This window comes from Artibeus jamaicensis, unplaced genomic scaffold (assembly GCF_021234435.1).
Source record: "Artibeus jamaicensis isolate MK-2021 breed Jamaican fruit bat unplaced genomic scaffold, CSHL_Jam_final scaffold_614, whole genome shotgun sequence".
NCBI lineage: Eukaryota > Metazoa > Chordata > Mammalia > Chiroptera > Phyllostomidae > Artibeus > Artibeus jamaicensis.
This window is the reverse complement of record NW_026522050.1, coordinates 3,968,568-3,995,485: the sequence shown is the minus strand read 5'-3', so window position 1 is coordinate 3,995,485 and position 26,918 is coordinate 3,968,568. Positions and strand designations below refer to the sequence as shown.

Here is a 26,918-nt window from a genome sequence, read left to right as displayed (position 1 = left end):
CGGCGATTTCACTTCTGGGTACATACTCAAGAGAGCTGAAAGCCAGGACTCGGGTACTTGTATACCCACGTTCATGGCGGTATTATTCACAGCAGCCAAAAGGTGGGCACAACCCAAGCGCCATCTACAGATGAGTGCATAAGCAACAGGTGATATCTACACAGAGTGGAATAGAATTCAGCCTGGAGAAAGAAGGACATGCTGATGCCTGCTACAAGGTGGATGAATCTTGAGGACATTATGTGAAGTGAAATAAACCAGTCACCAAAGGAGAAATATAGGATTCCTCTTACATGAGGTTCCCACGACAGTGAACTTCACAGAGACAGAATGTCTCACCGTGGTTGCCAGGGGCTGGGGTGGGTCCGTGTTTTCTGGGCACAGAGTCTCACTCTGGGAGGGTGAAAACGTTTTGGAGTTGGGCATGTACGAATGCCACAGAACTGCACCCTGAAAGATGGCTACAATGGTCAATTTAATGATATATATATTTACCACAATTTTTTTTAAAGTATAGGTGGAACACACCCCCTTCTCCCCATCACGTTGAGCCTCCTGCTCTGTGAGGGCTCAGTTCCCTCAGCTGCATCCCAGCATCCTGCTTTCCACGTGTTTATTATCTTGGCCAATTTGGCTGATTTTAAATCTTTCTTCTGTGGACTTTTGCCCAGCAGTGCCTGGCACACACCAAGGAGCTGGGTACAGGAGAGTGAGTGTATGGGAAATGAATTCTTAAACAGGATTTAAAGAGAAAAAAAACTGTCATCGAAGGCCAGATTTTGAAAATAGCAACTTTAAAGTAGTGACCTGTACGACCTTTGGAGCCAGCTTGCCTCGATTCAAATAATAACACCTCCCCTCGTTTACTGGCTGGACAAGTTAGTTCCACAGCCTCTCTGAGCCTCAGTTTCCTCATCTGTGGAATGGAGGTGCTGAGCCGCCCACCACACGGGGGCCCACCTTACAGTGGTAAGGGTTAAACGTGCTAACAGGTGTGAGGTTGAGGACATCGCCTGGTACCTCATAAATGCTGGATGACTTTGCCAGTGTTGTCGTCCAGATTCAAGCAGATGTAAACGCCTGCTCAAATGCCTCCTGGATGGAGAGCTCACTGCCCACCCGCTTCCCCTGCTCAGGACAGCCAGTCCCCCTGGGAGGCTGGGTGTGGTCCGAAGCTCTTCCCTCCTTCAACCAGTCTCTTCCCGATAAGGGCCCCGGCCCTGGCCTCTGAGGCCGGCCAGGAAGACACACGTCATCCAAAGCGGCGTGCGCTGTGCTCAGTGCTGTGCTGCCTCCTTTGCCTGAGCCGAGCCTTTTTTAGGGCCTGAAGTTCGAGTAGCCCAGGGCACAGAGTGCGGGTGTCTGTCCCTGTTCAGTACGAAGCAGCCAAAGGGCGGTATCCACCGGCCTCGGACACCTGTCAGGGCCAGCCCCCATTGGTCCCAGCTAAGGAGTTCCATGGGCCTGGGCCCCCAAATGTCCTCTTGCTGGTTCCTGAGCCTCCATCTTCCAGGCTTGAGTGGGGAGGGGCAGCTGCTGGTGTCCGGGGGCCAGCCCCTGTTTATCCATAGCCCTGCCTTCTCAATCTTACTGCCTAGAACTGGGCAAATCTAGAAAGCAGAAAGAGGTCACCCATCCAGCCAGGATGGTCTGTCTGGGAAGCAAGTGGTGTTGAGCCCACTGCTAGAGTCTCACAACACTACAGAGAAGTTGCCAGCACGTGCCAGCAGGTTTGGTTCAATGCCAGAGTCAAAGCTGGCTCCACCCCAGTCTGAGTCCAGGGCATCCGGTCTCCTGGCTCCCTCCTCGCGCATCTCCAGTATCTCCAGCACCTCCAGTCTCACAGCCTTAGGAAGGCAGCGCCTGCTGCATCTCCTGCAGTTCTGAGTTACAGCCTCTGGGTGGCGCCACACAGCAAAAAAACCTCCCAGGCTACCGAGAAGCCCGCCGCAGGTGGCCTTAATGGGAGTTCAGGCTGGGAGGGCCTCCGCCTCCGGAATTCCTGCCCAAGTCTTTCTTAGGTTCCAGCCCAGGCTGTCCCCCGCCCCAGCTCAGGAGCTGCCCTCACAGCGCTGCTGCCAGACGATTTCAAACCTTTCACTTCCCTGCTAAAAGGAAACCCTGGCCACAGCCTCCCTCGTCCCTGGAGCTGCCTCCCCACTGCGGAGCTCCTCCTCTCCACACAGCGCCCCAGCCCACGGAACCAGTCACCCCCGCTCCCAGTAGGCCATGCACCCCCACCTTTGTCCTGCGGGTCTTCCACATGGAATGCGGTCCCTCATCCTCCACCTCTGCCTGGTGCAAGCCTGCTGCGTGCGTGGGGTATTTCAAACCCACCAACAACCCAGCCAGGCCGGCCCCGTGTTTTTCTCCCTTACAGGTGTAGGAGCTGGAGTTGCCCAGCTATGGAGCGGCAGAAGTGGCTTTTGAGCTCAGGCCTCCCAGGCTCTGGAACTGAGCTTTCCTAGGTCGGAGACCCCTGCAGACCATGAGCTGTCTGAGGGCAGGGCCACGTGGAATTTCTGTTTTTAACCCTCAGGCCCAGAGCTTCGTCAAGGTCCCTAACTCTAAGATGGCACTTACCCTCTAAGTGTGTCGGCACTGGACTGAGTGCTTTATATGTACACACGAGTAGCTACCAGTATTACCCCTGTTTTCCAGAAGGGGGAACAGGCACAAGCAACAGTCTTATGGCCATCAAGTGGCAGAGCCAGAGCTCATGGCAGCTGGCTTCCGAGTCCGAGCCTTGCTAGTGGCCCCTTCTCTACAGGCACTTTGAGGAGAGCCACTCCTTCCCTTCACCCAGGGGGGCCCCCCACGCGAGGTGCCCTCTCTGTGTTTCATGGGTGGGGCTCTGCCATTGGACTGGGAGCTCCTCGCTGGAGGGTGGGTGGTGTGCATCCACTCTGTCCTGCAGCTTCTGGTCCCTGAACAGAAAACCATGGCTGGATGGGGGTTCAGTGTCTGCCACACTCACCTGGCAGGTGCCGCGCCTGCGCTCTCCTCAGCCCATGAGGCAGGGCCCGTGGCAGCCCTGGGTGGAGGCAGGGCAATGGGGCGTGGGGAGGATAAGTACCTCATCCAAGGATCCGTGTGAGTCACAGTCTTGTCAGCTGTGGGTTACTGGGCCTGTAAACACGGCTCGCAGGGCGGCATGGGGATGGCTCTAGGGGGCGATGTGTGCCGAGGAGCTTGGCACAGGTGTGGCCCCCGCAGAAAACCACGAACGTTAATTTACCGAGAGGCCAAGTGGGGTCTGGGCCCACCTGCGTCAGAATATCAGCTCTGTGTTCTGATTGCGCTTTGCTGGGCGAACCCTCATTTTCCCTGTGTGACAGGAGGGATGATAATAGCTGCCTGGGAGAGCTACTGAGAGCACTGGAGATAAAGGATGTAAAGTGTCTGGTGAGAAGTGGGCACTCAATAAATGGGAGTGATTGTTTGGGATTATCTTTAATTTCGAGTCACTCAGACAACAGCGCTCGCTGCCTGGCTCTGGTGGGGGAGGCTGGTGAAGGGGGCCGGCGCCTGGAGGCAGGGCCTTGCCTGGGCTGCTCCTGGCACCCTCTCCTGGCCAAGTCAGCACCTCAGTCAGCCCTGGCCCTAGAAGGGCCGCGGAGGCATGGGACGCTGTTGCTAGGTGCCGGTTGCTAGGCAACACACTGTTTCTCCTGGCCTGGCCACCTCCCAAGGGCCCAGGCTTCCCTGGAGCAGCTAACTTCTGCCTCCTGCAGCCTCTCCCGGACCTCAGAGCCACTGCGGAAGGCAGGTGAGGGTGGGGCCAGCTGCGGCTGGGCCCTGGGGACAGCAGAGTCAACTTCTGGTGGGAGGTGAGCAAGGCCCAGGGAGCTGAGGAAGAGACAAGGAGCCAGGGGCTGGGAGTGAGCGTCCAGGTAGCGTAACCCAGCGTTCCAGGCTGGCCAGAGGTCGTCTGGCCATCAGACTCCAGAGTGTGTGTGGGGTTAAGAGCAGGGACCGAGGAGTCAGGGACCCTGGATCTGAGGCCTGATTCTGCCACTTATTATGGGCCAACCCTTTACTACTTGGAACCTCAGGTTCCTGGCTATAAAATGGGGCGTTCATAATAAAGTGTGGGCAAGGGGACATGAGACACAGGGCACATGAGATGAATGACGACAATGACTAGTCCTTTCCTCGTTCTGAGGTGTGGGTGTTGGTGGAGGGGGCAGCCTGGGGTCAGGTGGGGGACTGCTCCCTCTTCGTGTCCCCTCCTAGGTCCCCCGGGGCCCTGCCCCACAGCACCATGATGGGGAAACTTCCCCTGGGGGTTGCCTCCCCTTATGTGAAGATGAGTTCGGGGGGCTGCGCGGACCCCCTGAAGTTCTACGCCACCAGCTACTGCATAGCCTACGGTGAGGGCTACCTTGGTGTGGGACCCAACCCCAGGGCAGAGGCAGGGCAGGGGAGGCTCTCCCGCTGGGAGAGAAGCAGCTCCTCTGGCCTGTCACTCACTCGGGGTGACCCCAGCCTACTGAACCGATTGGTCCCCCAGCCCTGCAAGGACCGGATCCGCCCCTGTACTGTAGCTGGCCCCGCCCCGTAGTCCCTGTCCACAACCCATTCTGCCATCCTGCCACACTGACCTGGTCCTTGTCCTGGCGACTCCGTCCTCTGCCTGAGTCCTGAAAGGCTGAGTTTTTTTCTCTCATGTCTTTTCCTGCCCCTGGCTTTGTGCCTTCTCCAACAGGGGGCCCCTTGGCCCTGGGGGGATGCTGGCCCTGCCTGGAAGCCCGCCCTCTCTCCCTCTCTCCCACTCTCCTGACCTTGGGTCCTGCCTCGTGGCTTCCCCTCTGGCAGGTCAGGAGGAGTTCAAGCCCCGCATGGGCAGTCACACAGGCACCGGCTACAAATCAAATTACCGGCCTGTGGTCTCAAGCCAAGCCAGGCTCAACGCCGTGGACAATCCAGCCGTGGGGTATGGTCTGTACACCCCCTCTCACTCCTGGCCTGCTGGGCCTTAGTGTTCATGGACATCCACACACGGAGACCCTGAGCCTTGCCTGCCTAGGTCTGGGGCCCAGGAGCACTCAGGGCATGGTGACTTGCCCTGGGCCCAAGGGACTTCTGAGGCAACTGTGGGAAGTTTGAGGGAGGCAGAAAGCTTCTGGACAGGAGCACTGCAGGCCCTGGTGGTGAGAGCTCCCACTCCACCCTCAGGGAACGAGTCCAGGACAATTTCCAGACAGTAACCAGTCAGAGTTACCGCCCCCTGGTGGTGTCCGATGGCACAAACCCACTGCCCGGCAACTTGTACCAGACGGACTCTGGCTATTCTCTGGAGAAGGCCGGTTTGGTACCTACCACCAAGGAGGTCAGTGCTGGGCCAGGGCCAGGAGAGAGGGAGCCCTAGGGTGGAGTTGAAGTGGAAGAAGGGCTGGGAGGTGGGAAGAGGGGGGATTCCTTGAGCAGGATGGGACCGCCCTGCCAAGGACTGGTCAAGGCTGAGGTGTACAGGTGCGAAGGAGCCGCAGTGTAGGCTGGGGTCCACTCACCTTTATCACCTTTTCCCTCATCCGCGTCCCCACCATCCCCACCCCTCCCCCTCCACCCCGGTGTACATCTCCAATCCCATTCCCTCCCGCCCCAGCCCCAGCCCCAGCCCCACGGTCTCCACCATCCCACCCACCTCTCCGAGCTCACAGCACCATCCCCACCATCCGTGTCACATTCACTTTTGTCGTCATCGTCCCCGTCTTCTTCATTTCTGTCTGTTGACCAGCATTCTCATCATCACCGTGCCCACCAGATACTCATTCATTCACTCATTCAACTAATGTTCTGAACATCTGTATTTGAAGGTGATAAATGCTGGGGAAAACCTACAACAGGGCAGAGGCAGGGGGTGGAGCAAAAGTGAAAGGGTTATGACTGCAAATCAGAAGGGTCCAAGAAGGTTGCTATGGAGACATTAGATGAAGACTTGAGGGAGGTTAGTGTTCGCCTCAACTGCAGCAACCTGAGGGAGGAGCATTCCAGGCCACGAGGCAGCACGTGCAAAGGCCCTGAGGCAGGGAGTGGGGCGGAGTGTCTGACGTGAGGAGGGACAGTGCAAAGGCAGGTGCTGGAGAGGAGTGGGGAGCCGAGGGCCTTGTGGGCTGCTGTCAGGATGTGGGAGTCTACGGCTGGGTGTGCTGTGAATCCTCAGGGCCCCGAACAGTGGAGGGAGGGATAGGACCCAACCTCACTGTAAGGGGTCCCCTTGGGCTGCTGTGCAGATGCTCTATAGAGGTCAAGGGCAGACTCAGAGTCAGAAAGTGACTGCCAACCCCCCACCAGGTGGGTCACTGGTTGCTCCCTCCTCCCAGGTCAGAAAGGTCCACTTTGACACCCAGGACTATGGGCCCCACTCTATCACGGGGCTGGAGCCCAAGCATGTGCCCCTGCTCTGCCAGCAGCAAAGAAAGGGCTCGCTGGAGTGGGAGAACGCTGGCCACGTGAGTGGGCGGCCCCAAGGGGGGCTGCGGGCAGGGCAGAGGGGAGGCCGCCTCCCTCTCCTTCCTCTGCACTGAGGCACTCAGGAAGCTGACTGAGTGTAGGCTCAGGGCTCCAAGAAACACTGGGGCGAGCAGGGGTTTGATATCTCCAAGAAGGCCTCGGAGTGGTCCTTACGCGTGTCTTAGGATTCAACAGCTGTCCCCTACCCCCCTCCCCCACCCAGACGCCTTGAATCCAGGCATTGAATTGTGATGTGAGCACCCATTTTCTTCTTTCGGTCTCTCTCCTCAGCCCCTCCTAGTTTGGGCCCTGGGGGCTCCAGGCCCCGTTGCTCACTCCTGGGAGTCCAGTGGGGGCTGAGACTTAGTTTTCAGTGCCGAGGGGGAACGGTGCTCCAGTGAACTTCTGGCCCTGGGGTGCCCAGTCCGACAGCTGTTACTGCCGGGGTGTTGTCCAGGCCCTCAGGTCTCAGAACATGCCACACAGGTGTGGTCAGAGCACAGACTCCAAAGAGATGCCACTGCCCCCCGCTCGCCCTCCAGCCCCGGGCTACCTGTGTCTCCCACTGCTCCACCCTCTGCCTTCCAGGGGCCGCGCTTCATGACGTCTGAGTATAATTCCAAGTATCTCAAGGAGCCTTCAAGCCAGCCAGGTGGGAGCTTGTCTGAGCTCATACCTCCCTCCCACTCTACCTCCCCCCCCTCCCCGCCCCAGGAGAGACCCCTGGGGGATTGGAGCTGGCACAGCACCAAGAAGCACCAGGAGAGGAAAAAAGAATGTACAGGCAGGCCTGGGGGAACCGTCTGCCCGGGGGGACCCTAGTTAGTGCCTTAAGTCTGCCAAAGCCCGTGGACAGCTCATTCACCATGCCGGGCCCACTGGCCTCCAGCCCGTTCCTGCCTTCTGCTCCCCTCTCCTCCGCCCTGCATTCTGGATTCCTCCAGGTGCCCATGGTCCCGGAGGTTCAGGCCTCCAGACCCTCGGAGCCGGCTCCCTCCCCGCCTGCTGGGACTCTGAGCCTCTGGAGGTCACGCGGGCGGGGGCAGGTGGCCAGGGAGCACAGGGGGGCTGTCTTTTGCAGATCTCTTGCAGAAGAAGTCTATCGGCGCCAAAGAGGAGTCCAGCTTCACCAAGGAAGCCACCCAGAACCCCGTCGTCTTCCAGGCACCCTCTCAGGCCCTCCCTGGGGACCCTGTGAGTAAGGCTGGACTCCACGAGAATCTCGGGGAGGTTGAAGCCCTCCGGTATGGGAATTTCTGGCTTTAAAAACAAACAAACAAACAAACAACATGAGTTGCAGAACCTTTTTTTCAAACACAAGATGAAAGAACTTGGGCAAAAATCATGGTCCAATGCACCCACTTTATGGATGAGAAGCCTGAGGTCTGAAACAGAGAAGCTGCGTAGCCAAGCTCACTGGGCACTTGGACAAGACCCCTGCCGACCGGTGCCACGGCCGCCTCACCGTTCTCCCCAAACCCTTCCCTTTCCTCAGTCACCCCCATGGTCCCCGTGTGCGGAGCCCTTCCCTGCACCAAGGGGGCAGCTGACTCTTGTCAGGCTGACGCTTCTCGGCCCACCTCTTTCCAGGTCCTCCTTCCTGGCCGGAGCGTCACCAAGTCCGACTTTGTCCCCATGACCTACCCTCATGTAAGTGCAGCTGCAGCCAGGGAAGGGTGGCCCCTGGGAGGCAGTGAGGGCCGTGTGCTGCAGGGCACAGCGGGGACCACGCTTGGGTCCCCAGCAGCTGCTTTGCTGTCTCAGGGGCATGAGCTGCTGCCCCAGATGGCCAGAGGCTCCGAGCGGGAGACGGGCTTCAGCCGAGTGAATGAGAGGGCTCTCGGCCCCAGAGTAAGTGGCCTTGGGGCTGCCTTGGGGAAGGAACACTCAGGGGGAGGAGACGGGGTTTCTGGGGCTGGGGCTGGCCCTGCGACATGGGAAGAAGTGGGGTATTTGGACTCCCTGTGGAGGGTAAGGGCCAAGCGACTGGAAGGGAAGGTGTGTGGGACACTGAGTTAGCTGTGGTGGAGGGGCAGGTGGGGTTGGGGGTCCGGGCAGGCTGTGGCTGCACGTGCCTGTGCCTGACCGCCCTCCTTCCCTGCTGCCTCGGCCTGGCCACCCAGCCACCCATCTCGTGGTTCTGTGCCCTGCAGGCGTGCCCACCCGGCCCAGAACCCAGCAGCATGAGCCACTGGCAATTCCAGCACCCCCAGCGGGTACAACAGACAAATGTCACCCTGCCTGGCCGGGAGATCGTGGGGAACAAGGTGAGGCCTGCGGTATCCACCCCCACCCCCCAGCCCGACCCCCTCCTGACCTGACAGGTCCCCTCTGTCTGTCCCTGCGTTGCAGGAGCCCACAGGGTACAGCCTCAACAACCCGAGCTACGTCCGGAGCCCCCGCGAGCCCAATGTGGATGATCACTACCTGACCACCTACAACCAAGGGTGAGCCCCTTCCCTGCCCAAATGTGGGGCTGTGAAGCTGACACTGTGGACAGGGGGACGGAGGCCGGGACAAGCAGTGAGCTCACAGGCTGTGAGGAAGGCCGGCGCCGAGGCAGCCCGGGCCCCGCCGGAGCCGAGGAGAGGCTGCCGTGGCGGGCGGGGGCCGGCTTCCCACCCACAGCCCTTCCTGTGCCGCAGGTACTTGGAGAACACCCCCAAGGGGCCAGACCGAGGCAGCATCCAGCCGCAGAAGCCTGGAGGCTACGCCCTCAACCAGCCGGTCACCAGCCTGGTGGCCGCCCCCAACCCCACGGGGAGCCTGAGGCACCTCCACCCCCACGTGGGAAGGTAGCGCGCCCTCCGTCCCCCCCCGCCTCCCTCCCTCCTGCTCTGTCCTTGGCTGGTTCCGGGCCTTTCCCCAGCCTCCCCTCCCTTTCTCCGTCTGTCTGTCCTTCTGAGAGGCCCATGTCCTCTCCTGCCCACGTGGCTCCACCAGCCCCCTGGTGGCCAGAGCCAGTTCTGCACCTGCTCTCTGCCAGGATGCTTGTGGCGGGGGAGGGCGGGGGAGGCGGACACCAAACTGAATGGGCTGTGGTTAGGCCTTACTCCGACATCTTTCTGCTCAACTCAGTTCCTCAGAAATTACATTCATGCCGACAATGGCCCCGAGCTGGCAGGCAAGGAATGTGTGCGGCCTGGCTGCTGTGGCAGAGTGCCGGCCCCTCCGGGCTCGCTGCCCCAGCCCTCCCTCGTCATGGCCCCTTTCTCCCTGCAGAACCCTGATCTCAACCGACCCCTTCTACCGCCCCCTGCCTTACAGCAGCCGCTTCAACACACCCCACTGAGCCTGAGGTCTGGGTAAGGTCTGGGGGGCCCCACCGCAGCTGCTCCCCCTTTGGGAGTGGCTATCGAGGGCCAGCCCCACCCCCCAGTCCCTGAAGCCTTGCCCGTGGACCCCAGCCCCAGACTAGGGGGTGGGTGAGTGCACAGGACCGCCCGGGGCCCCTCAGACCTGGTCTTCATTTCCCCACAGGTTTGCCATCCCCATGGGGCGGAGCCGGCTACTGTCCTCATCCCCTCTCCAGTGCCCTGGGGGCTCCCCCATCACTTCCCTAATGAAATAAAGAGCAGAGGAGCGGCACAGTGTGTCCCCGGTTGTCAGGGGCGGCTGGGGAAGGGAGGGGTGAGGGTGGAGGTGGCACAGGGGTGGAGGGGCCGGGGCCAGATGTGGGGTCAGAGAGGCCCGGGTGACTCCCTGTAACGCTGTCTTGAGACTCCTGTCAAGGGGTCTCCTGTGGGTTGTGCTAAGTGCTAGGTCAAGCTCGGAAGGGAGGGGGCCCCAGGGAGGGGCCAGGGGGCCAGGGAGGAGGGGGAGGCAGAAGCGTGGGGGGTTGAGAGGCCTGGTCTGTGAAATGGGTGGGGGTCAGGGCAGGACTTCCAGGCCCTTCTGGGTCCCGTACTGGGTGCTTTAAAGGAGACGGGAGGGTGGAGAGGGCAGGAGGAATCCCAGAGATCTCTCTGCTGAGACAGACAGAGGTGGGTTCATGCTGGATGGACACACGGACACCAGCATAGGGTCAATGGAGCTCCCAGCAAAGCTGGTGCCTTGGTGCAGGCCCTGCGTGAGAACTGCAAGAAGGCACCCCCGGGCGGCTGCCCTACCCCAGGGGGCCTGGGAGGTGGAGTCTGGGCTGCCACCCACACTTGCCACCCGCCCAGGTGCGTTTCTGCCGTGCACACCTCTACAGCTGTGGGCGGCGGCCCTGCTGGCACCAGCTCCTTATTTTGTAAGTGAGGAAGCTGGGCCGGAGAGGGTGCGTGAGCTGCTCAAGGTCACACCGGACAGAAGGACAGAGGACGTCCCCTGCACCTCACTGGCCAGCCCAGCGTGCAGAGGGGTTACTCAGTGTCCAGCAGCTTCTCTTCCCTCCCCTGCCCAGCAGCAGGTGTCTGGGGCCCAGCTCTGCTGGCCCCACAGCCTGGCAGTACCCAGCAGTCTTGCGTGGCGGGCATGAGCACTGTCCGGAGCCTGGCCGGAGCCCCCGGTGGCCTGTGAACATCTCCAGCAGGCTCCAGCTGTGGGGGACAGGAGGAGGGGACACACAGTTTCTCAGCTGCAAACCCTGCCAGACCCAGGACCCAGTGACAGCCCACAGACTGTGGCCCCCAACATTAGAGATTTGCCACCTGGGAAACCCCTCCCACCCACAGTCACACACACTCACCAAAGCACACACACATACGCTAGATGCACGCAGACTCGGGGAGACACGCACAACAAACACATACGGATGCAAAAATGCCGGCAGACAAGTACACGTAAGACTCACTAACCACCACACATGGAGACACAGGGAAACACAAAACAAGCATGCACATAAACACAGCTCTTCACATGGATGCCCATGGCGCTTCTACATACATGCATGCATGCACAGACGCAGACAAACCTACAGACACATCGACACCCACAGGCCAGACACACACACAAACACGGAGAGAATCACAGGACCGATGCCCCCCATCCCGCTCCACTTCTCCACTTCCCGTCCCTTCCCCGCGGTGTCTTCTTACAGCTTGTCTTTCGTGCTCACCCACCCTCCCACCCCGCCCCGCCTCTGGCTCAGTGGAAGGTACAGTGTCAGGTTGGTGTCAAGGACACTGGAGCCCAGTTTCCAGGCTGTGTGAGCTGGGGCTGCACCAGGGTTTCCTGAGCCGGAGCTGTGGCCCGCACCCAAGGGGAGGGTGCCGAGCAGCTCCCTGTGGTCCCTCAGCCCCCACTGCCTCCTCCCTTGCAGCCTCTCTCCAGGCAGCTCACCCCAGCCACCCCGTGAGGACCCTGGGACCCAGCCCAAAGGTCTGCCTGAGGACAGGGAGGCCCAGGGGATGGGTTGGCAGGAAGGGGATCGAGGAGGGGCCGAGGCTAAGCCTGGGTGGTTCCGGAGCCTCCACCTGCTGCAGAGCCTGGATTTCCCAGATGAGACAGACGTGGGGAGGTGGAGGGGCTGCCCCAGGTCACACAGCCAGTGAGGACTGTGGGTGGGGCCTGGCCTGCTGGTGAGGGGTAGAGGGGGAGCCCAGGGTGGCTGTGGCCTGGTGGGAGCCCGAGTAGACCCCAAGTCACACCTGGCTTCCTGGCCTTTGCCCACCCACCGGGTTACTCAGGGCAGGCCCCTTGTGGCACACCTTGAATTAAATGGGCAGAGTGGCCAGTTTGGGGCAGCAAGGGAGGCGAGGTTGTGGGCCAGGACACAGAGGAGGGGCCCGTCCGAGGCTCGGCCAGGCAAGGCAGCGCACAGCAAGTGCGGCTGACGGGAGAGCGTCCTGTGGGAAGGACGGTCGGCCCGGTCCGGCGTGCTGAGGAGCCGTTCTCTGTCCCCTCCTTGATGCTGCAGCCCATCGGGGCATAGGCCACGTTTGTCCTGTTCACAGCAGAAACTCTGAAGCCCAGGACAGTGCCCGGCACACCTGTAGGTACTCAGCAAATATCAGATAGAGGAGGGAATGAATGAATGGGAGAATATATGCTGACCGTCAGCAGGGGCGCCAGTTGTGGGCTTCTCCTTGTCACTCACCGGGGCCCCAGGATGTCAGTCACTCAGGCCCCCGCACCTGGCAGGCCCTACTGTGCCCCCCCTCACCTGGAAGCCATGTCCGTGGCCCCTCAGAATGGCTCTGATTTGCCCAGGAGGTCGCTCCTTCTCTCTCGGTTGCGGCCCCTTATTCTCCTCGCAAACTGTGCCAGCTCTGACCAGTCCCAACCAAGGTCCCTTGTAGTGGCCCCAGGGCCTCACGTGCCAACCTTGACCCCCCGCCGACCCCAAAGCCGAGATCAGGTCAGTGCCGAGCAGTCCTCTGTGTCACCAAGCAGCCGGGGTGGACACTTCCCACCTTGTGGCTGCTCAGGTTGCTGAAACTCTGTTGAAGGGACAGGCCTTGGCCACGTCCCTCCCCCTCTGTGCTGTCTGGTGACTATGGCTTCGTCTGGGGGGGCACCTGTCCCCTTGCCCCTCTGAGACTTGAGTCTCCTCTCTGGCTTGGGCCAGCATCCGCCCGGCACCCTTCCTTTCCTTACCCGGCCCAGGCTCTCAGCAGAGTGGGGCGGCCCAGGCCAGGTTCGCACCTCAGCTCCTCACAGGAGGCTGCCTGCTGCTGCCGGCTGTGGGGGCCGCCGAGCGTCTGCGGGGAAGCTAACAGCAGCACCCACATCGTGGGCTAAACGAGAAGATGTACAGAGCGCTTAGCGCACAGGTGGTAGCTGCCTTGATGCTGGGGCAGAGGAGACAGAAGCCTAGGCGGGAAGAGGGACTTGAGCAAGGGCGTACGGCAGGTAATCACAGGGTCAGGCCTTTGTCCCCTCCTGCTTGGCCCCAGACAGGGTCGGTCCCCCAGGCCCCTTCTCTGGGAGCAGGCCCCCTCTTGTCGGGAGCGCGTGGGGGGTGGTCCACCTGCATGCCCTCATGTGGAGGCCTAGGCCGCCTCTCTGAGGCCAGCTGCTGCCAGGGCCTCTTGGAAGCTGCCTGCCCCTCCCCTGCAAACCAGGCTTCACGAGTTCAGGTGAGTCACTCCTTCCAGCAGGTACCAATTGTAGCTGCTGCCAAAAGCTTCTTGCTCCTCCCCAGGGACGTTCTAGAAACCCATCGGAGGCCTACAATGGCAATGATTAACCTTTATTAAGCCCCCACAGCCTGCTGGGTGCTGGAAATTTTCTGTGGGCCTTCATCTATTCAGCAAGAACACAGAGAGACCTCCCTCCAGGGGAAGTTTGGGGACACAGGTGGGTGCTATGCTGACGCCATGACTGTGGGGGCGTGGAGCCCCAAGGGCTGATGGGACAGCAGGATCGGGACAGACACTGGGTAGCACACAGTGGGGTGCCCCTCCTGACGCACATGGGCACATGCGAAGCTGCTGCTTGTCATCGTGTGGTGGCAGCTGACGTTGGCAGGTGCCATCTGGCTTGGGTCACACGGTGGCGTGCAGAGTCGCCAGCTCAAAGGCTTGACAGCAGGCCAGCTGGGAAAAGGCATCTGTCCGTGAGAACTGGGGGCCAGGAGGTGGCGGGAAGCCCTGCGTGGGGAGCTGCAGAAGGGTGGGCAATGCTGCACGCAGACAGATGGGAGGCCTGAAACTCAGAATCCGGTCGCCGGTCCCCTCCCTGCCCATCTGGAGGGCCATCCATTCCCGAGGAAATGTTCCCCAAGCAGGAGAATATGCAAGGACACGGGAGGAATCAGACCCAGGAGCCCCACCCCCCACCACCCAGCGCCGACACTTCTTGCTTTTCAAGATGTCGTTCCTGCAGATAGGGCTCTGCCAAGAACATTTTTTGAGGTGTAGAACTTTACCCTGGAAGGAACTTGGGAGAACCAGCTCAACCTGAGCCAGAGAGTTGGAGCAGCCTCCCCAGGCAACCCGGCTCAGTGCTCACACTCAGGCCTCTCCGCTCCGAGTGCAGGCCTTTCCCAGCGCGTGGCTGAGCTGGAGGCCTCGGGTTGCGGGCAGGGGAGTGGGCAGAAGTGAGGCCTGGAAGCTTCCTAGGAGAGCTAGCTGAAGTCTGGCCATGAAACCTGGCAGAGCTCTTCGCAAGCTACAGAAACCAACTTTGGCTAATTTAAGCAGAAGATGGATTTATTAAAAGGATTTTGGAGATCACGGAACCTTCAGGTGGGCCTGAGAACAAAGCTGAAAGCCTCCACAGCCAAGAACCTGGGTGTCTGTCCTTAGAAGGGACCCTGCCGGGTCCCTGCAGCTCTGCATTTCTCATTTCCAATACAAAATCAGGGGTGGGCGCTTCTGATGGGTGCCTTCCAGGTCACATGTCCATATTCAACATGCAAAGGAAGCTGGGGAAGTGAGTTTCCAGCTTTTTCAGCTTCCACACTAGCACACATGGGTTCTGTTTTACATGGCGGTTGGAATTCTCCACCACAGAATGCCGGGTGGCCCAGAGAATTCAGATGTCCTCACATGTGGGTGCTGTCAAGAAGGGCACGAACACTGGCGGGGCACTTCCTCTGCACCAGTGCCTTGCACACCGGCTAAGGATGCGCTGGCCCTTTGTGAGACATTGGAAAGGATGCCCTTCCTCGGCTGCCCTAATGCTGTACCAATCTACAAGGCCCCTGATGCAAACAGAGCCCCTTGGACATGGTTCCATCATGCATTGTACCCCCTGCTCAGCTGTGGGCTTGGCAGTGCGGGTTTCCCAGGCTCGTAGACACTGAGAAAGGCCCCTTGGTCTCTCTGTAATGGAACTGAGCAAAGACTCCATCTAGTTGCTTCCAGTCCCACTCAGTCCCCTTTGAATGTGACTGTGTCCACCCCATCAGGTCAGGAATTCTGCCGCTCCTCCTTTTCATGCTCTTTTTCCGGGAGGGCACACACGTTTGCGGAGCCTACTGTTGGAGGAGAGGCAGCCATCCATGCTCGCTCCTGGGAGCGTGTGATCTCTGAGGGTTTCATCATCCATTCCTGTGCTTCCTGCACCTGTGCAGACACCACGGCGGCATTGACCTCTGCTTGCCAAGGTCACGCATGCAACCCTCCGGCTGCCTCACCTGGACCACTCATGCAGCCCGTCCAGGTCCACCAGCCTGCTCTCAGCCACACCTCACTCATTGTGGGGGTGCAGAAACTTCCAGAGGTTCCCCCTCAGGACACAGGGCTGTGTGGAAGGTTCAGCAGAGGGGCTAGTTCACCTCGCTTTTGGTTCTGCTGAGTCCTCTCCAGAAAGTCCGAGAAGCTTGTGGGAGGCATGTTGCATCCTCAGGTCACAGATGGTAAGAAAGTGCAGGTCCCCTCTGCCCTGGTATCCCCCAAATATATCTGCTCTTCTTCGTGTCACCCTCAGACTCAGCCCAGAGCAGGCAGGGCCCGGAGTTCCTTTGCCAGTGACATCCACATTTAGGGACGCTGTTCTGCTGCTCCCCTTCTCCCACCTGCCGGCTGAGCGTTTATGTCCTTTTGGGTGGGACAGTGGCTTCTGTGATGACGAATGCTTCCCCCACTCCAAGGCTGACAGCATCGGCTCCCTGCTACCCAAGTTCAAAGCCAAGCTTTTGGACCAGCAAAAAAAGGTTTCTCTCTCAAAACTCAGCTCTTGCAAGGCTGTAGTCTCAGCTATGGGTTTCAAAGCCTATTTTGTAAATCAAAGCCAATGAGTTGACTCTCCGTTCCGAGTTCTCCTTGGGGAGCTGGAATATAGGAAGAGCGGAGGGGAATGGATACCAGGACACGGTCTGCAGTGGAGCAGCAGCTAATATCTCAAAATGACCGTACCCGGCTCCCTGCGAGCTCACTGCCGCTTCCTGCTGATCCTCCGAGGAGAGTGGTTGAGCCCATTCCAGGGCCAGGACTGGGCTGAAGTGAGCGAGGCACTTTCCCAGGCACAAAAGTTAGAGGGCCAAACCACTGAGTAATCCAGATTAAAAAAAAAAATACTTGAATGCAATCATTTAAAAAAAATCAAACATAGTGCAGAAAGAATCCATGATGAACACCATATAAAACATTTAAATACAGGCAGGGTTAGTACTGCTGATCTTTCCTTTTGCCACAGGCTTCAATGTGGCTCATCAGAGCGCCGGTTCCCATTTGCCTTCATTGCATCAAACCATTCTTTATCTTGAGAATGGCGTGTTTTGGCAACCCCTTAAATTTTGTGCCTGGGGCAAGTGCCTTGCTGACCTCACCGTAGTGCGGGTTCAGATTCATTGCTCGGGTGTGAAGTCGAGGTCCAGAGAGGGCAAGTAGCTCAAGAGCAACGGGTGGTTCCAGGGAACCTGTGGGGCAGAGGCTGCCTGTTCACTCCTTCCACACGTGTTGGTTAAGTAGGTATGATGCAGCCGAGTGCTATGGAACATCCTCGAACAAGGTCCCTACCCTCATGGAGCTCATGTCTTAGTACAGAGGAGACAGACCTCAAGTAACGTGGAGTTAATTATTTATTAAATTGTAATGAGAATAAGTCCTTTGAAGGAGAAAGGTGGGAGTTCCAGCATGTATGATGTGGGGGGCTTGACGTGCACTGGAGGACCTGGAAGGATTCTCTGACAGAGAGAGGTTTCAGCTGAAAGCTTATAGGATGAGCCACGTGAGCCAAGCGGAGTGGGAAGAAGAGGGACCAGCATGTGCCAAGGTCCTGGGGTGGGAAGAAGCTGATGCGTTTGAGAAACTGTGAGGAAATGTGTTAGGCAGTCCAGGTTGATTCTGTAATCAACAGCTCTTACCTCGAAGTGGCCGAACGTGTTAAAATGTATTTCTCATTTGCTTCCCAGTCTAATGTGGCTCAGGTAGCCTGTCTCCACACGGTGACTCAGGGACCCAGTTTCTTCCCTCCTTTAACTGCAGAAAACAGAGGAGTGGAAGATTGTACATGGATGTGGCATAGACTGTGACTTCTGCCCACCTCTGCTGGCCTAGTGTGCATTCCAGGGCTCAGCCCCATCAGCCTGCTGGGAGCTCAGGAAGAAAAAGGGGAAACAAGTTGTTGACTCTTGTCTGCCCCTGCCATATTGAGGGGGCTAGGTCAGACGCATTCTTGGCAGTCATGGTCAGGACCTGGGTCTGCAGGCTTGGAGCAGAAGATCCAACTTGAACTTGGACACAGATCCAGGAAGGTGTTAAGGGCAGCTGCCAGCCATGACCACAGTGATCCCTTCCAGGAGGAAGGAGTCATCATGTCAGAACCCGCTTTGGAAGTGGGTTGCCAGAACCCACTGGATGGTCAGGTGCCCGACCATGGCGTGGAGGTGTGTCCCCAGCACCAAGCCAGCCTCACAACCTGGCCTGTTGCTCCAGCTCTTGCGTCTCTGGGAAGGGTAGGGAGGGCTCTCAGTTTTCAACAGACCAGCCAGGTTGCTCTCCAGAGCTCTGGTTTCAGAGAATGCGATCCCCAGGGTGTGTCTAGGCTCCAGTTTCTATGGGGCCTGGGGAGCAGGGTGGCAGTGGCTAAGCTGGCTTCATGAGTCTGGCTCTCTAATGAAGGGCTCTGGGCCAGTGGTAGGCCAGACATTGCCCGGAATTTGCTAACAGGCAACCCCTGAGCCTGGGTCGCAGCCCTCGGTTGCCCCTGGACTTGGAGGCCTCTTCGTGCTGCCTTCTCGAGTCCGTTTTGTGGCTCCTAGGTTTGCTCTGTAGCTTCTAGGATGCCCCCAGTTGGGTAAACACACTGAGCCCAGGGCCCTGGAATCAAAATCTCCAAGCAGGGTGGTCCTGGAAACCTCCCTGCTGTTGGCAGGAGAGGGGCGAGAATTGGGGAACTTGGATGGTTTCTCTAATGTGCCCTGGCTGAGACAGCAGTCCAGGCTTTGCAGAAAGATGGCCTGGGTTTGAATCCTGGCCTTGCCTTCGCAGCTGTGTGACCTTGCCTTCTTGGAATCTCTTTTCTCATCTGTAAAGTAAGGGGATGTAGTGCCTGCTTGGCAAAGATGTGGCAAAAGGTAAATCAGATAAACCGAAGGTGGCCAGAAAATGATAATGTCCGTTACAGTGTGGAAGAGGACCAAGATGAGCAGGGTGCGTGTTGCACAAACTCCTTCCTCCAACACACACACACACACACACACACACACACACACCCCTTTCTTGCAGCTGCAGCCAAAGGGACCCTATTAAAATGTGTGTAAGATCCCATCATTCCTCTGCTCAAAGGCCCCCAATGACCCCTTACCAAAAGTCAAAGTCAAAGCCTTCCCAAAGACCACATACAGGCCCTCGGTTGTGCTGCACCCCCTCCACGCTTCCTCTCCCTTGCTGCTCCAACACGCCCAGCAAGCCCCTGCCCCAGGGCCTTGGCACCGCCACCCCTGTCCTGGAAAACGTTTCCCCCAGCACCTGTCTGCATGGCTTGCTCCCTCTCCTCCTCCCGCCTTTGCCCAAATGCCATCCTGTCCCGCAGCCCTCCTCTGTCTTCTTGCTTCACCTCCTCCACAGCCTGGCCATTGCCCGACACACCGGGAAGCGCCTTTTGTTGATTATCTCCACTCACAGGAATGCGAGTCCCAGAAAGGCAGGGTGTTTTTTTGGCGGGGGGGGGCATCTATTAATATATTCACATTCATAGTCATCTCCAGCCACTAAGCATCTGAGTAGGGACATGATGTTTGTTGGAAGAATACCTGAGGACTGGTGTTCTGAGGGTACAGGTAAGAGGGCTGGGCCATGGCAGGAAGGACGTTTGTCACTTTCCTTTTTTGCCTAATGACGGAGTCGGACCAGGTACCCGGGAGACCACGAACTGTGGGGGCTGTGCACCTCACTGGGTGAATTCTCACCTGCTGGCATCTTTCTGGGGCAAGGGTCCCTAGCTTCCTGAAGACATTTAACAGAGCCTGTTATCCCTCCTGGGAGCTAAGCACGCCCCTGCTCTGACAATTTCCTAGTAGGCTCAAATCCTTGCTTTCTGAAGACCTGTGTTGCTGAAACATTCTGTGGTCTTATTCAAGTCTCAGCAGCCACTCTGGTCCTGTCCCCAGAGAGGGGAGTAGGAACCAGAGGGGGCCCTGGCAGGGTCAGCGTAGTGAGGGAGGGGGTCTCTGGGGACATGGGGGGTAGGACAAAGGAGACGTCTATATCACATGTGTTGTTTTCTTCCTTTTAGGTAAAAAAAAAATGGATTTAAAGCAAGGGTGACCGAATGCGTACGATTGTCAGTGCTGGATGCTGGGTACAGAGTGTTTATCACAGAGAGCTTTGTACGTTTCTGTATGTCAGAGAAAAGGCCATTCAGAATACGGATTTGGAGGCCTGCAGGGCAGTTATAACTTATGAGCAGGAAGGGAAAGGCCGTTTCTGGGGACTGGAGGGACCTGGACTGCAGCCACTTTCCTGTGTGTGTTTGGGCAGAGGGGATGTCTGGAGTCTGGCCTGTTCCCGGAGCTGTCAGAACCCGCTCGCCCCGCCCTGCACCCCCTTCCCAGGTCTCAGTATCCTGATTCCCCGAGGAAGAGCGAGGAGTATGGAAAGGCTGAGAGGCCCCGTGCCAGGGACGGAGCTAATTCATCAGCGACGCCTCAGCCAGGACTGGGTACCCGCAGTGCCAGTGTGACTCATCCAATGACTGCCCGCTGCCAGCCTGCGTGGGCCCGAAACGCCGGCACATTTCACCTGTACCCACGGAGAAGGACCTGGAGGGAGGCGAGGGTACAGCATCTACTGGGAACAAGACTCGGAGAAGGGAGAGGGCCGGTCCCTTGTGCCCTTGACCCCAGGAAGCTCTGCCAGGCTGGTGCTGGGGTTGCAGGAGCACCAGAGGCTCCTGCCGCTGCTGGAGAGCCAGCTCCTGAGCATGTGGTGGGGGGGGGGGTGGCTGGGCCTCCTCCTCCACAGCGAATGTTCCCTCGGGAAACTGCCTGCGGGGCAGCAGTGGGTGGGGTGGGGGAGGTGCTCCTGCTATCCATCATTCTGGCTGGGTTTTCCTTAGCTTTCTGCTCCCTGTGGTTTCACTTCTTCCAAGAAGTTCTCCCCAAATGATTAAAGGGGAGAGCGCTGGACTGGGGCTTGGGTGAGGCCCGGAAGGAGACAGAAGCCCCCCTCTGGTGAGGACCCAGATCCTCCTGTACCCCGGGTCTGATACCTGGGCTCCCCTTACTCTCTGCCTGAGCCTCCTGCCTGTGACTGACGTCCCGCCTGCCGCTCACCAGTCTCCAGCCCAAGACGGGCCTGCGGATGGTTTCCAGCTCAGAACAATACCTGCGTCTATGTTCCCTGTTATCCCATGGCATGCCCTGGTTACAGCTGCTACTGCTCCTTTATCCTCGGCATGTAGATGGTGTATCTGAGCACAAGCAGCCGGGAGCAAGGAAAAAAGAGTACACACAGAATAATTTCATTTACATGAAGTTCAAGAACAGGCAAAGCTGATCTATGGTGACAGAGGTGGGCTAGGATCATGGCTGCCCCTGGGAGGTGGGAACTCACCGGAAGGGGCACGAAGGAATCTGAGTGACGGAAATACTGCGTGGGTGTCCACGCTCGTCAAACTCAGCCCGTACACCTACTAACCTATGTATTTCACTGCATGTAAAAGTTTCCCCCATTTTTTAAATGGTTCAAACATTTCATTGAACGTCTACAAGGTGTCAGCAGGGGAGATGAACCTGCCTTCCCTGTGGGGCTTCTATGACAGAGAATGACAGAGACCGTGGTTCTTTTTTTTTTTTTTTAAGATTTTGTTTATTTTTAGAGACCTCTCGGAAGGGAGGGAGAAAGAGAGGGAGAGAAATATTGATCGGTTGCCTCTTGTGCACCCCCCACTGGGGACCTGGCCCACAACCCAGGCATGTGCTCTGACTGGGAATCAAACTGGTGACCCCTTGGTTCGCAGGCTGGAGCTCAATCCACTGAGCCACGCCAGCCAGGGCAGGGAGTGTGGTTCTCATCCTGACCTTGCACTGGTTGCTGCTCTCTGCCCTTGGGCTCACCTCCCTCTCTGCCTGCAGTGGGGGGTGGAGTGGGGGTGGGTCAGAGGGCAGCGAGCTGCCCAGAGGTCTGTCAAGGGTGGGACAGAGGAGGCAAGTGCCTAATCCTCTGGAGGAACTTCCCTCATCTTTACGCAGGATGATGAACAACGCCTTCCTTGTAGTTTTGGGAAGAGGCTCCAGGGTGAGAAAATGCATTGCCAGAGGCGCCGATATGACTGTTTCCACTTACTGGCATGGGACCTGCTTACGAGCACAGGCCGGAGAGTCCCACCGCCTGGTTTCCCAGCCCAGCCAGCGAGCAGGTCACTGAGTTCAAGTCAAACCTCTCAAGCCTCCTTTCTTCATCTTTCAAATTGGAGTAATGAGGGTACTCCCCATGACTCCAAATGCGGATTCGGATTGTGTACTTCAATTATGTAACATAAGTTACAACTGTCTGCCCACCTCATAGGCACATCACCAGGATTCAGTGAAACGTTCTCCGCCTAGTGCTGGGCACAGGACAGGCTCGCAATACACGGGAGGGAGTTTTTCTGCCAAGAGTTTTGGCAGGATGACTCTGAATGGGAGGGGGGAAGGCAGGGGCCCACGGCTGGGCGGTTGGTGGGAGGGTAAGCAACAGGAAGAGTTACGGAATTAAAGTGGTCGACGGTGGCACTCAAAGCCACTTGCGTGTCCCAGTCCTCTGTGTACCGCAGCCACACACAGACTTTGAGCATAGCTGGAGAGATGTGGCCGGTGATAAGTGTGTGAGCGCATCAACGAGGAACCTGTTGCGCAGTGAGGGTGTCCGGGAGCGGAAGGGGGCGGACCCAGGCTCTGGGTCCCCAAAAGTCCTCCGCTGTGAACCACCCTGTAAAGGGCTAGACTGTAACACAGTTCCGAGTTGCTATCCCGAAGTGACTCTAGCGGGGAGACCAGTTGCATGCTGATGGCGTACGTGGCCGGCAGTGCCTCAGTCCCCCCTCGAGAACCACCTGTCCGAAGTCTTGGGTCGCGCGCCGGCGGTTCCTCGTTCCTCGGTCGCTTCTTGTTGGACTTGCCAATCTCGGCGCACACCACCGCACCCCAAACGTCTCGCTGTGACAGGTGTGGTGGACAGCGTCTGATGTCGGTCTGTGTTGGTACAGCTCCAGGCTGGCGAGGCGCGGATCTTGGGTTTCCTTAGCAGGCGCTGACGGCCTGGTGGGTGGGAGAGGCCCGGCCCGGGGCTCCAGTGCCCTAGCGCGGCAAGTACCTTGGCTCCGCCCTGCTCCGCCCTCCCTCCACCTCATTGGCAGCCGCGTCGGGGGTTGCTAGGGCGACGGGTCGCTTAGCTGCGATTCAGCTCGAACTCCAGCTAGTCGGCTGGCGTAGGGAGCCGGGAAGGCCAGAGGGCGAGAAGCTGAACGCCGCGCCCGGCGGCTGGGCCCGAGGCGGGCGCCTCCTCTCGGCCCCGCACGGCCCCCCTCCCGGCGCAGGGGCAGGCCGGGGCGGGGGGCCCCGGAGCCGAGGCGGACTCGGCCCCGTCGGGGAGACTGGGGGAGGCCAGGACGGAGCGATGCTGGGCGGCGGCGGAAGCGGCCCCGGTCGGGGCCCGTGACCATGGGCATAGCCGAGTCCACGCTGGACGAGCTGCCGTCGGACGCCGAGGAGCAGCTTCGCCACGGCGAGCAGCAGCTGGAGCTGAGCGGGAAGCGGCTGCGTCGGCTTCCTAGCGCCGTGTGCACGCTGAGCCGCCTGGAGAAGCTGTACGTGAGCGGCACGGGTCTGCGGGAGCTGCCGGAGGAGATCGAGGAGCTGCGCGAGCTGCGCATCCTGGCGCTTGACTTCAACAAACTCGAGTGCCTGCCCGACGGCCTGTGTCGCCTGCCGCGCCTCACGCGCCTCTACCTGGGTGGCAACCGGCTGCTGGAGCTGCCCAACGACTTCGCGCAGCTGCAGAGCCTCCGCTGCCTCTGGATCGAGGGCAACTTCCTGCGGCGCTTCCCGCGGCCGCTGCTGCGCTTGGTGGCGCTGCAGTCGCTGCAGATGGGAGACAACCGGTTGCGCTCGCTGCCTGCGGAACTGCCGAGCATGACTGGCCTGCGCGGCCTCTGGCTGTACGGCAACCGCTTCGAGGTGTTCCCGCCCGCGCTGCTGCGCATGGGCCGCCTGCACATCCTCGACATGGACCGCAACCGCCTGGGTGGTTTCCCCGACCTGCACCCGCTGCGCGCCCTGAGAGTCTTCTCCTACGACCACAACCCAGTTACTGGGCCCCCGCGCGTCGCTGACACCGTCTTTCTTGTAGGCGAGGGCGCCGTCGAACGCATGGCGGAGCGCGACGAGCCCATACCCCGGCGGCCACCCCGACGCCCAGTGCCGGCCTTTGAGGATGAGGAGGAAGAAGACCTGCTCATAGGAGGTGGTGGCTGCCGGGCTGTGGGGCCCCCGGAGGGCAGCCCCTGTGCCCTGGAAGCCTCCCCGGGACAGGGCACCTGAGCCTGTGCTCTGGATGATGAACTTTGGCCACTCTGGGAAGGGAAGGTCCTCGGGAGTGGTGGGCAGAAGAGGGGTCGCTTTGGGGGAGTTGCCGGGACCAGACAGGCCTGGGGCGGTCTTCAGACATTCCGGGGTAGTGAGAAGACTGCCCCCTGACCTGTCCCTGGGCAGTCGTCAGACCAAGAAGTATGGGCCCCAGAGCTCCCTCCAGTCCCCTGGAGCTCTGCCTGCACCTGACAGCATCGCAGACAACACAGTAGAGGTCCAGCTTCCTCCTGGAACCAGGGTACCGCCCTCTGCAGAATCATCACCTTGGCTGAGTCTGGATGCCCAGGGTGCCCACCAACCCCCCTCCTCCCGGAGTCTGAATCTCCTGGAGCCAGCCACCCTCTCTGGTGCAGGAGACCTGCCTCTGCATGGCCCACACACCTGTGTGAGGCAGGCCTTCTCCTGGAGCAGGGCCTGGCCCAGGGGCAGGGGCTTGGAGGGGCCAGTGCCCAGGACAGAAGTGAGAAACCAGGACTGGGGCCCTAACACTGTAGCTGCCCTTGCCTCTCCCTCTGGGGCTCATTGTACATACCCCCCTCCCCAGCCGCCCTCCTAAATTTGTATGGGGAAGGAGGGGGCGCTCAGGAGGCAGGGTCTCCACCTCTGCCTTCTATTCAGTTCTCTCCCAGCTTGTGCCTGGAATCTTGCTGGGAAAAAGCTCTGCCTCCCTCCCCCCAGCCTGAGCCTTCCAGCTGTCAGCTTTGAAGAGAAGCCACTGTGCCTCCAGGCCTCCTGCACCGGGGAGAGTGGCTCTGCCCTGGGAAGCTGCCTAGCGCCTCTCCCACCGCCTGCACTCTCCATTCCCTTAAATGGGCACAGTCAGGGTGGCTGGCACAGTGCGGGGCATGGGACGAGCGCCTTGTGCCTCCACCCCAGTCACCAGGGACAGCCTCAAGTGGGTGAGGAGGGTGCCCCACTGTGCAGTTCCCAGGGCCAGATCTTTCCCATCCAAGCAATAATGGGAGGAGGGAGCCGGGGCCAGGGACACTCAGGGACACTGTCAGGGGCAGGGCCCCCCCCATGGTAGTGTTTTCTTTAGGAAGAAAAAAAAACTGGTTGTAAACATAAATCACATTTCTTGGAGAAAGAATGTGTGTTCTCCCAATGCCTGTTTATTTATAAGCCCTGGGAGCACGGAGCCCCTTTGCTGTGGGGACCCGGGGTGCTCTCTGGAGCTGCCCTCTGTCCGTGTGCCTCGGCTCTGCATCAGACCAGTCCAGCCAACTGTGGTTGAGCAGGCTTTGGCTGCTCAAGGCTGGTCTCCGCCTGCCTCCCAGCTCCCCACGACACACCTCTTCCCTGGTCTTCTTCCAGCTTCTCAGGTTCCTGACTCTTAATACGTTTCTGAAGCTCCCTCAAGCTGGGCTGACCTTTCTCTCTTCCTTCACTGGTACTGACCCCCCGTCCCTGCTCTGTGACTCTGTTCTTCTCCCCTTCTGTCTCCCTCTTAGTCTCTTTTTATTTGGTTATGGTATTATTTTCTCCCCTCATTGTTCAGAAAAAAATATTAAAGATTTACAGAAAGGAAAGAATTGTAAAGCCTCCAGCTTAGAGCCCCATCTCCCATGAGATGCTGCTAGGCCGCTGTCACCATGGCAACAGGGCTGATGTCATACAAGGCCCAAAGGTCAGGCCTGGCCCGGCAGTTCTGCTGACCACTGGGCTGGGCCTGGATTAGGAGGAGGCTGGGGGTGGTCGGGAGCAGTCAGCCCACAAGCCAGAGTGAAGAGAGTGAAGGCTTTGAATGGGCAGGGAGAGCTAGTGGGTGGGGAGGAGTGGGGCGCTGCCTCCTCCTCAGGGCGGCGGAGGGTCTGGGGCCGCTGCAGACTCTGTCCCTCCCAGAGCTGCTCAGGTGCCCATGCTCACCCTGTTGTGGCTCCATCAGGGCCAGTGGGCCTTGTAGGGGCTTGGGAACTTCGAGGAAGGAACCGAGATCCCAGGTCGCACAGGCTGGGCAGGAGTGGCAGCCGACAAGAACGTCCTCTAACCCTGTGACTCAGTCATGGCGTGAGGGAAATACCTTAGTCCTGGAATCAGAAGGCCTGGGCTTCCGTTTTAGTTCTACTGACTGAGTGACCTTGAGTGACGGCCAGCCTCCCCTGTCCTGCCCCGCCCCCCACCCTGGGGCTCAGTTTCTCCATCTGCACACAGAAGAGTTGGGTTTATTTAGATCTGACGCTGCTGTTCAGGACCACGTGCACCCTGGTGTCTGCTGACCTTCCCTTCATGCAAATCTTAGATGTCCGGAGAGGGATGCAGTGAGGTGGGGGAGGTTTGGTCGCCCCGGAGTAACTCTTGGCACTGTGAACCAAGCCGCTCTTCCTCTCCGGTCAGTTTCGCTGAAACTCTTTCCCTGCTGCATTCACTTGAGAGCTCCAGGTTGGGGGCAAATGCCCTGTGATATGTCCCCCTGGGGCATCGTGGGGCCTGGTCCCCAGCTTCACTACTCAATTGCTCTCCACCGTCAGGAGCTGGTTCCTCTTGGGAACCGAAAGGTCTTTGCTTAGAGTGGCCGCTAATGCCTGGCTAGGGAGTCCTGTGGAGGGTCTCTGTCTCCATGACGACGTGGGGCAGAGCAGGGCAAGAAGGGGGTTGTTGCCAAAGACCGCTGGGCATCACGGCTCCCCTCGGGGATGAAAGGAGCACTGTAGTAGGAGTCTTATTCCCTCTTTCCCACACACGAACTGGCTGTGACCCGCTTGGGCGAGCAGGGAGGAAGCAGACGACGTGGAAGGACACTTGCCACAAGGCCGTGTCTGCAGTGTCTGAGAGCTGTGTGCGGGCATGTGGTGGGAGGCAGCCGGGTGTGTGGGTCCTGGGGGAGCTGGACAGCAGGGCCTCGGAGGAGCTGCGCCTGTGCCAGGCATGCAGGGCAGAGGCCGAGGGAGTCAGCGTCGGAGCAGGAACGCAGGCCACGGAGACCGGGAGGGCCCAGGCAGAGGCTGCGGCAGAGCAGGAAGCGGGCCCAGGGAGGGAGTGACTTGCCCATAAATGGGCGTTAGGTTTCCTAACCCAGTGCCCTGTGCTCTGTCCTTGGCTGGCGGTCAGGTCTGGGTATGGAATGAGTGGCGGCTGTTAG

General features: G+C 59.2%; 2 protein-coding genes across 2 annotated transcripts; both read left to right on the top strand.

Annotated features, from left to right (window-relative positions):
* The first annotated feature begins 4,264 nt into the window (after window positions 1-4,264).
* On the top strand, window positions 4,265-9,748 carry PPP1R32 (protein phosphatase 1 regulatory subunit 32). Its single transcript, XM_037137821.2, has 12 exons — window positions 4,265-4,373; window positions 4,819-4,936; window positions 5,179-5,332; window positions 6,327-6,455; window positions 7,045-7,108; window positions 7,538-7,650; window positions 8,047-8,106; window positions 8,221-8,307; window positions 8,610-8,723; window positions 8,809-8,903; window positions 9,102-9,251; window positions 9,679-9,748. Exons 1-12 carry the CDS (start codon window positions 4,265-4,267, stop codon window positions 9,746-9,748), a joined length of 1,263 nt encoding a protein of 420 aa, XP_036993716.2.
* A 12,943-nt stretch (window positions 9,749-22,691) lies between these two features.
* On the top strand, window positions 22,692-25,068 carry LRRC10B (leucine rich repeat containing 10B). The gene has a single exon (XM_037165384.2). The coding sequence runs from the start codon at window positions 22,913-22,915 to the stop codon at window positions 23,789-23,791; it is 879 nt and encodes a 292-aa protein (XP_037021279.2). The 5' UTR covers window positions 22,692-22,912; the 3' UTR covers window positions 23,792-25,068.
* Window positions 25,069-26,918: the final 1,850 nt, after the last annotated feature.

Excerpts from the sequence above, each read along its gene's own strand:
- PPP1R32 (XM_037137821.2), top strand. The coding sequence starts at position 4,265 with ATGATGGGGAAACTTCCCCTGGGGGTTGCCTCCCCTTATGTGAAGATG. Across the intron at positions 6,456-7,044 it reads AGTGGGAGAACGCTGGCCAC|GGGCCGCGCTTCATGACGTC; the intron begins GTGAGTGGGCGG and ends TCTGCCTTCCAG. Across the intron at positions 8,724-8,808 it reads GGGAGATCGTGGGGAACAAG|GAGCCCACAGGGTACAGCCT; the intron begins GTGAGGCCTGCG and ends CCTGCGTTGCAG.
- LRRC10B (XM_037165384.2), top strand. The coding sequence starts at position 22,913 with ATGGGCATAGCCGAGTCCACGCTGGACGAGCTGCCGTCGGACGCCGAG.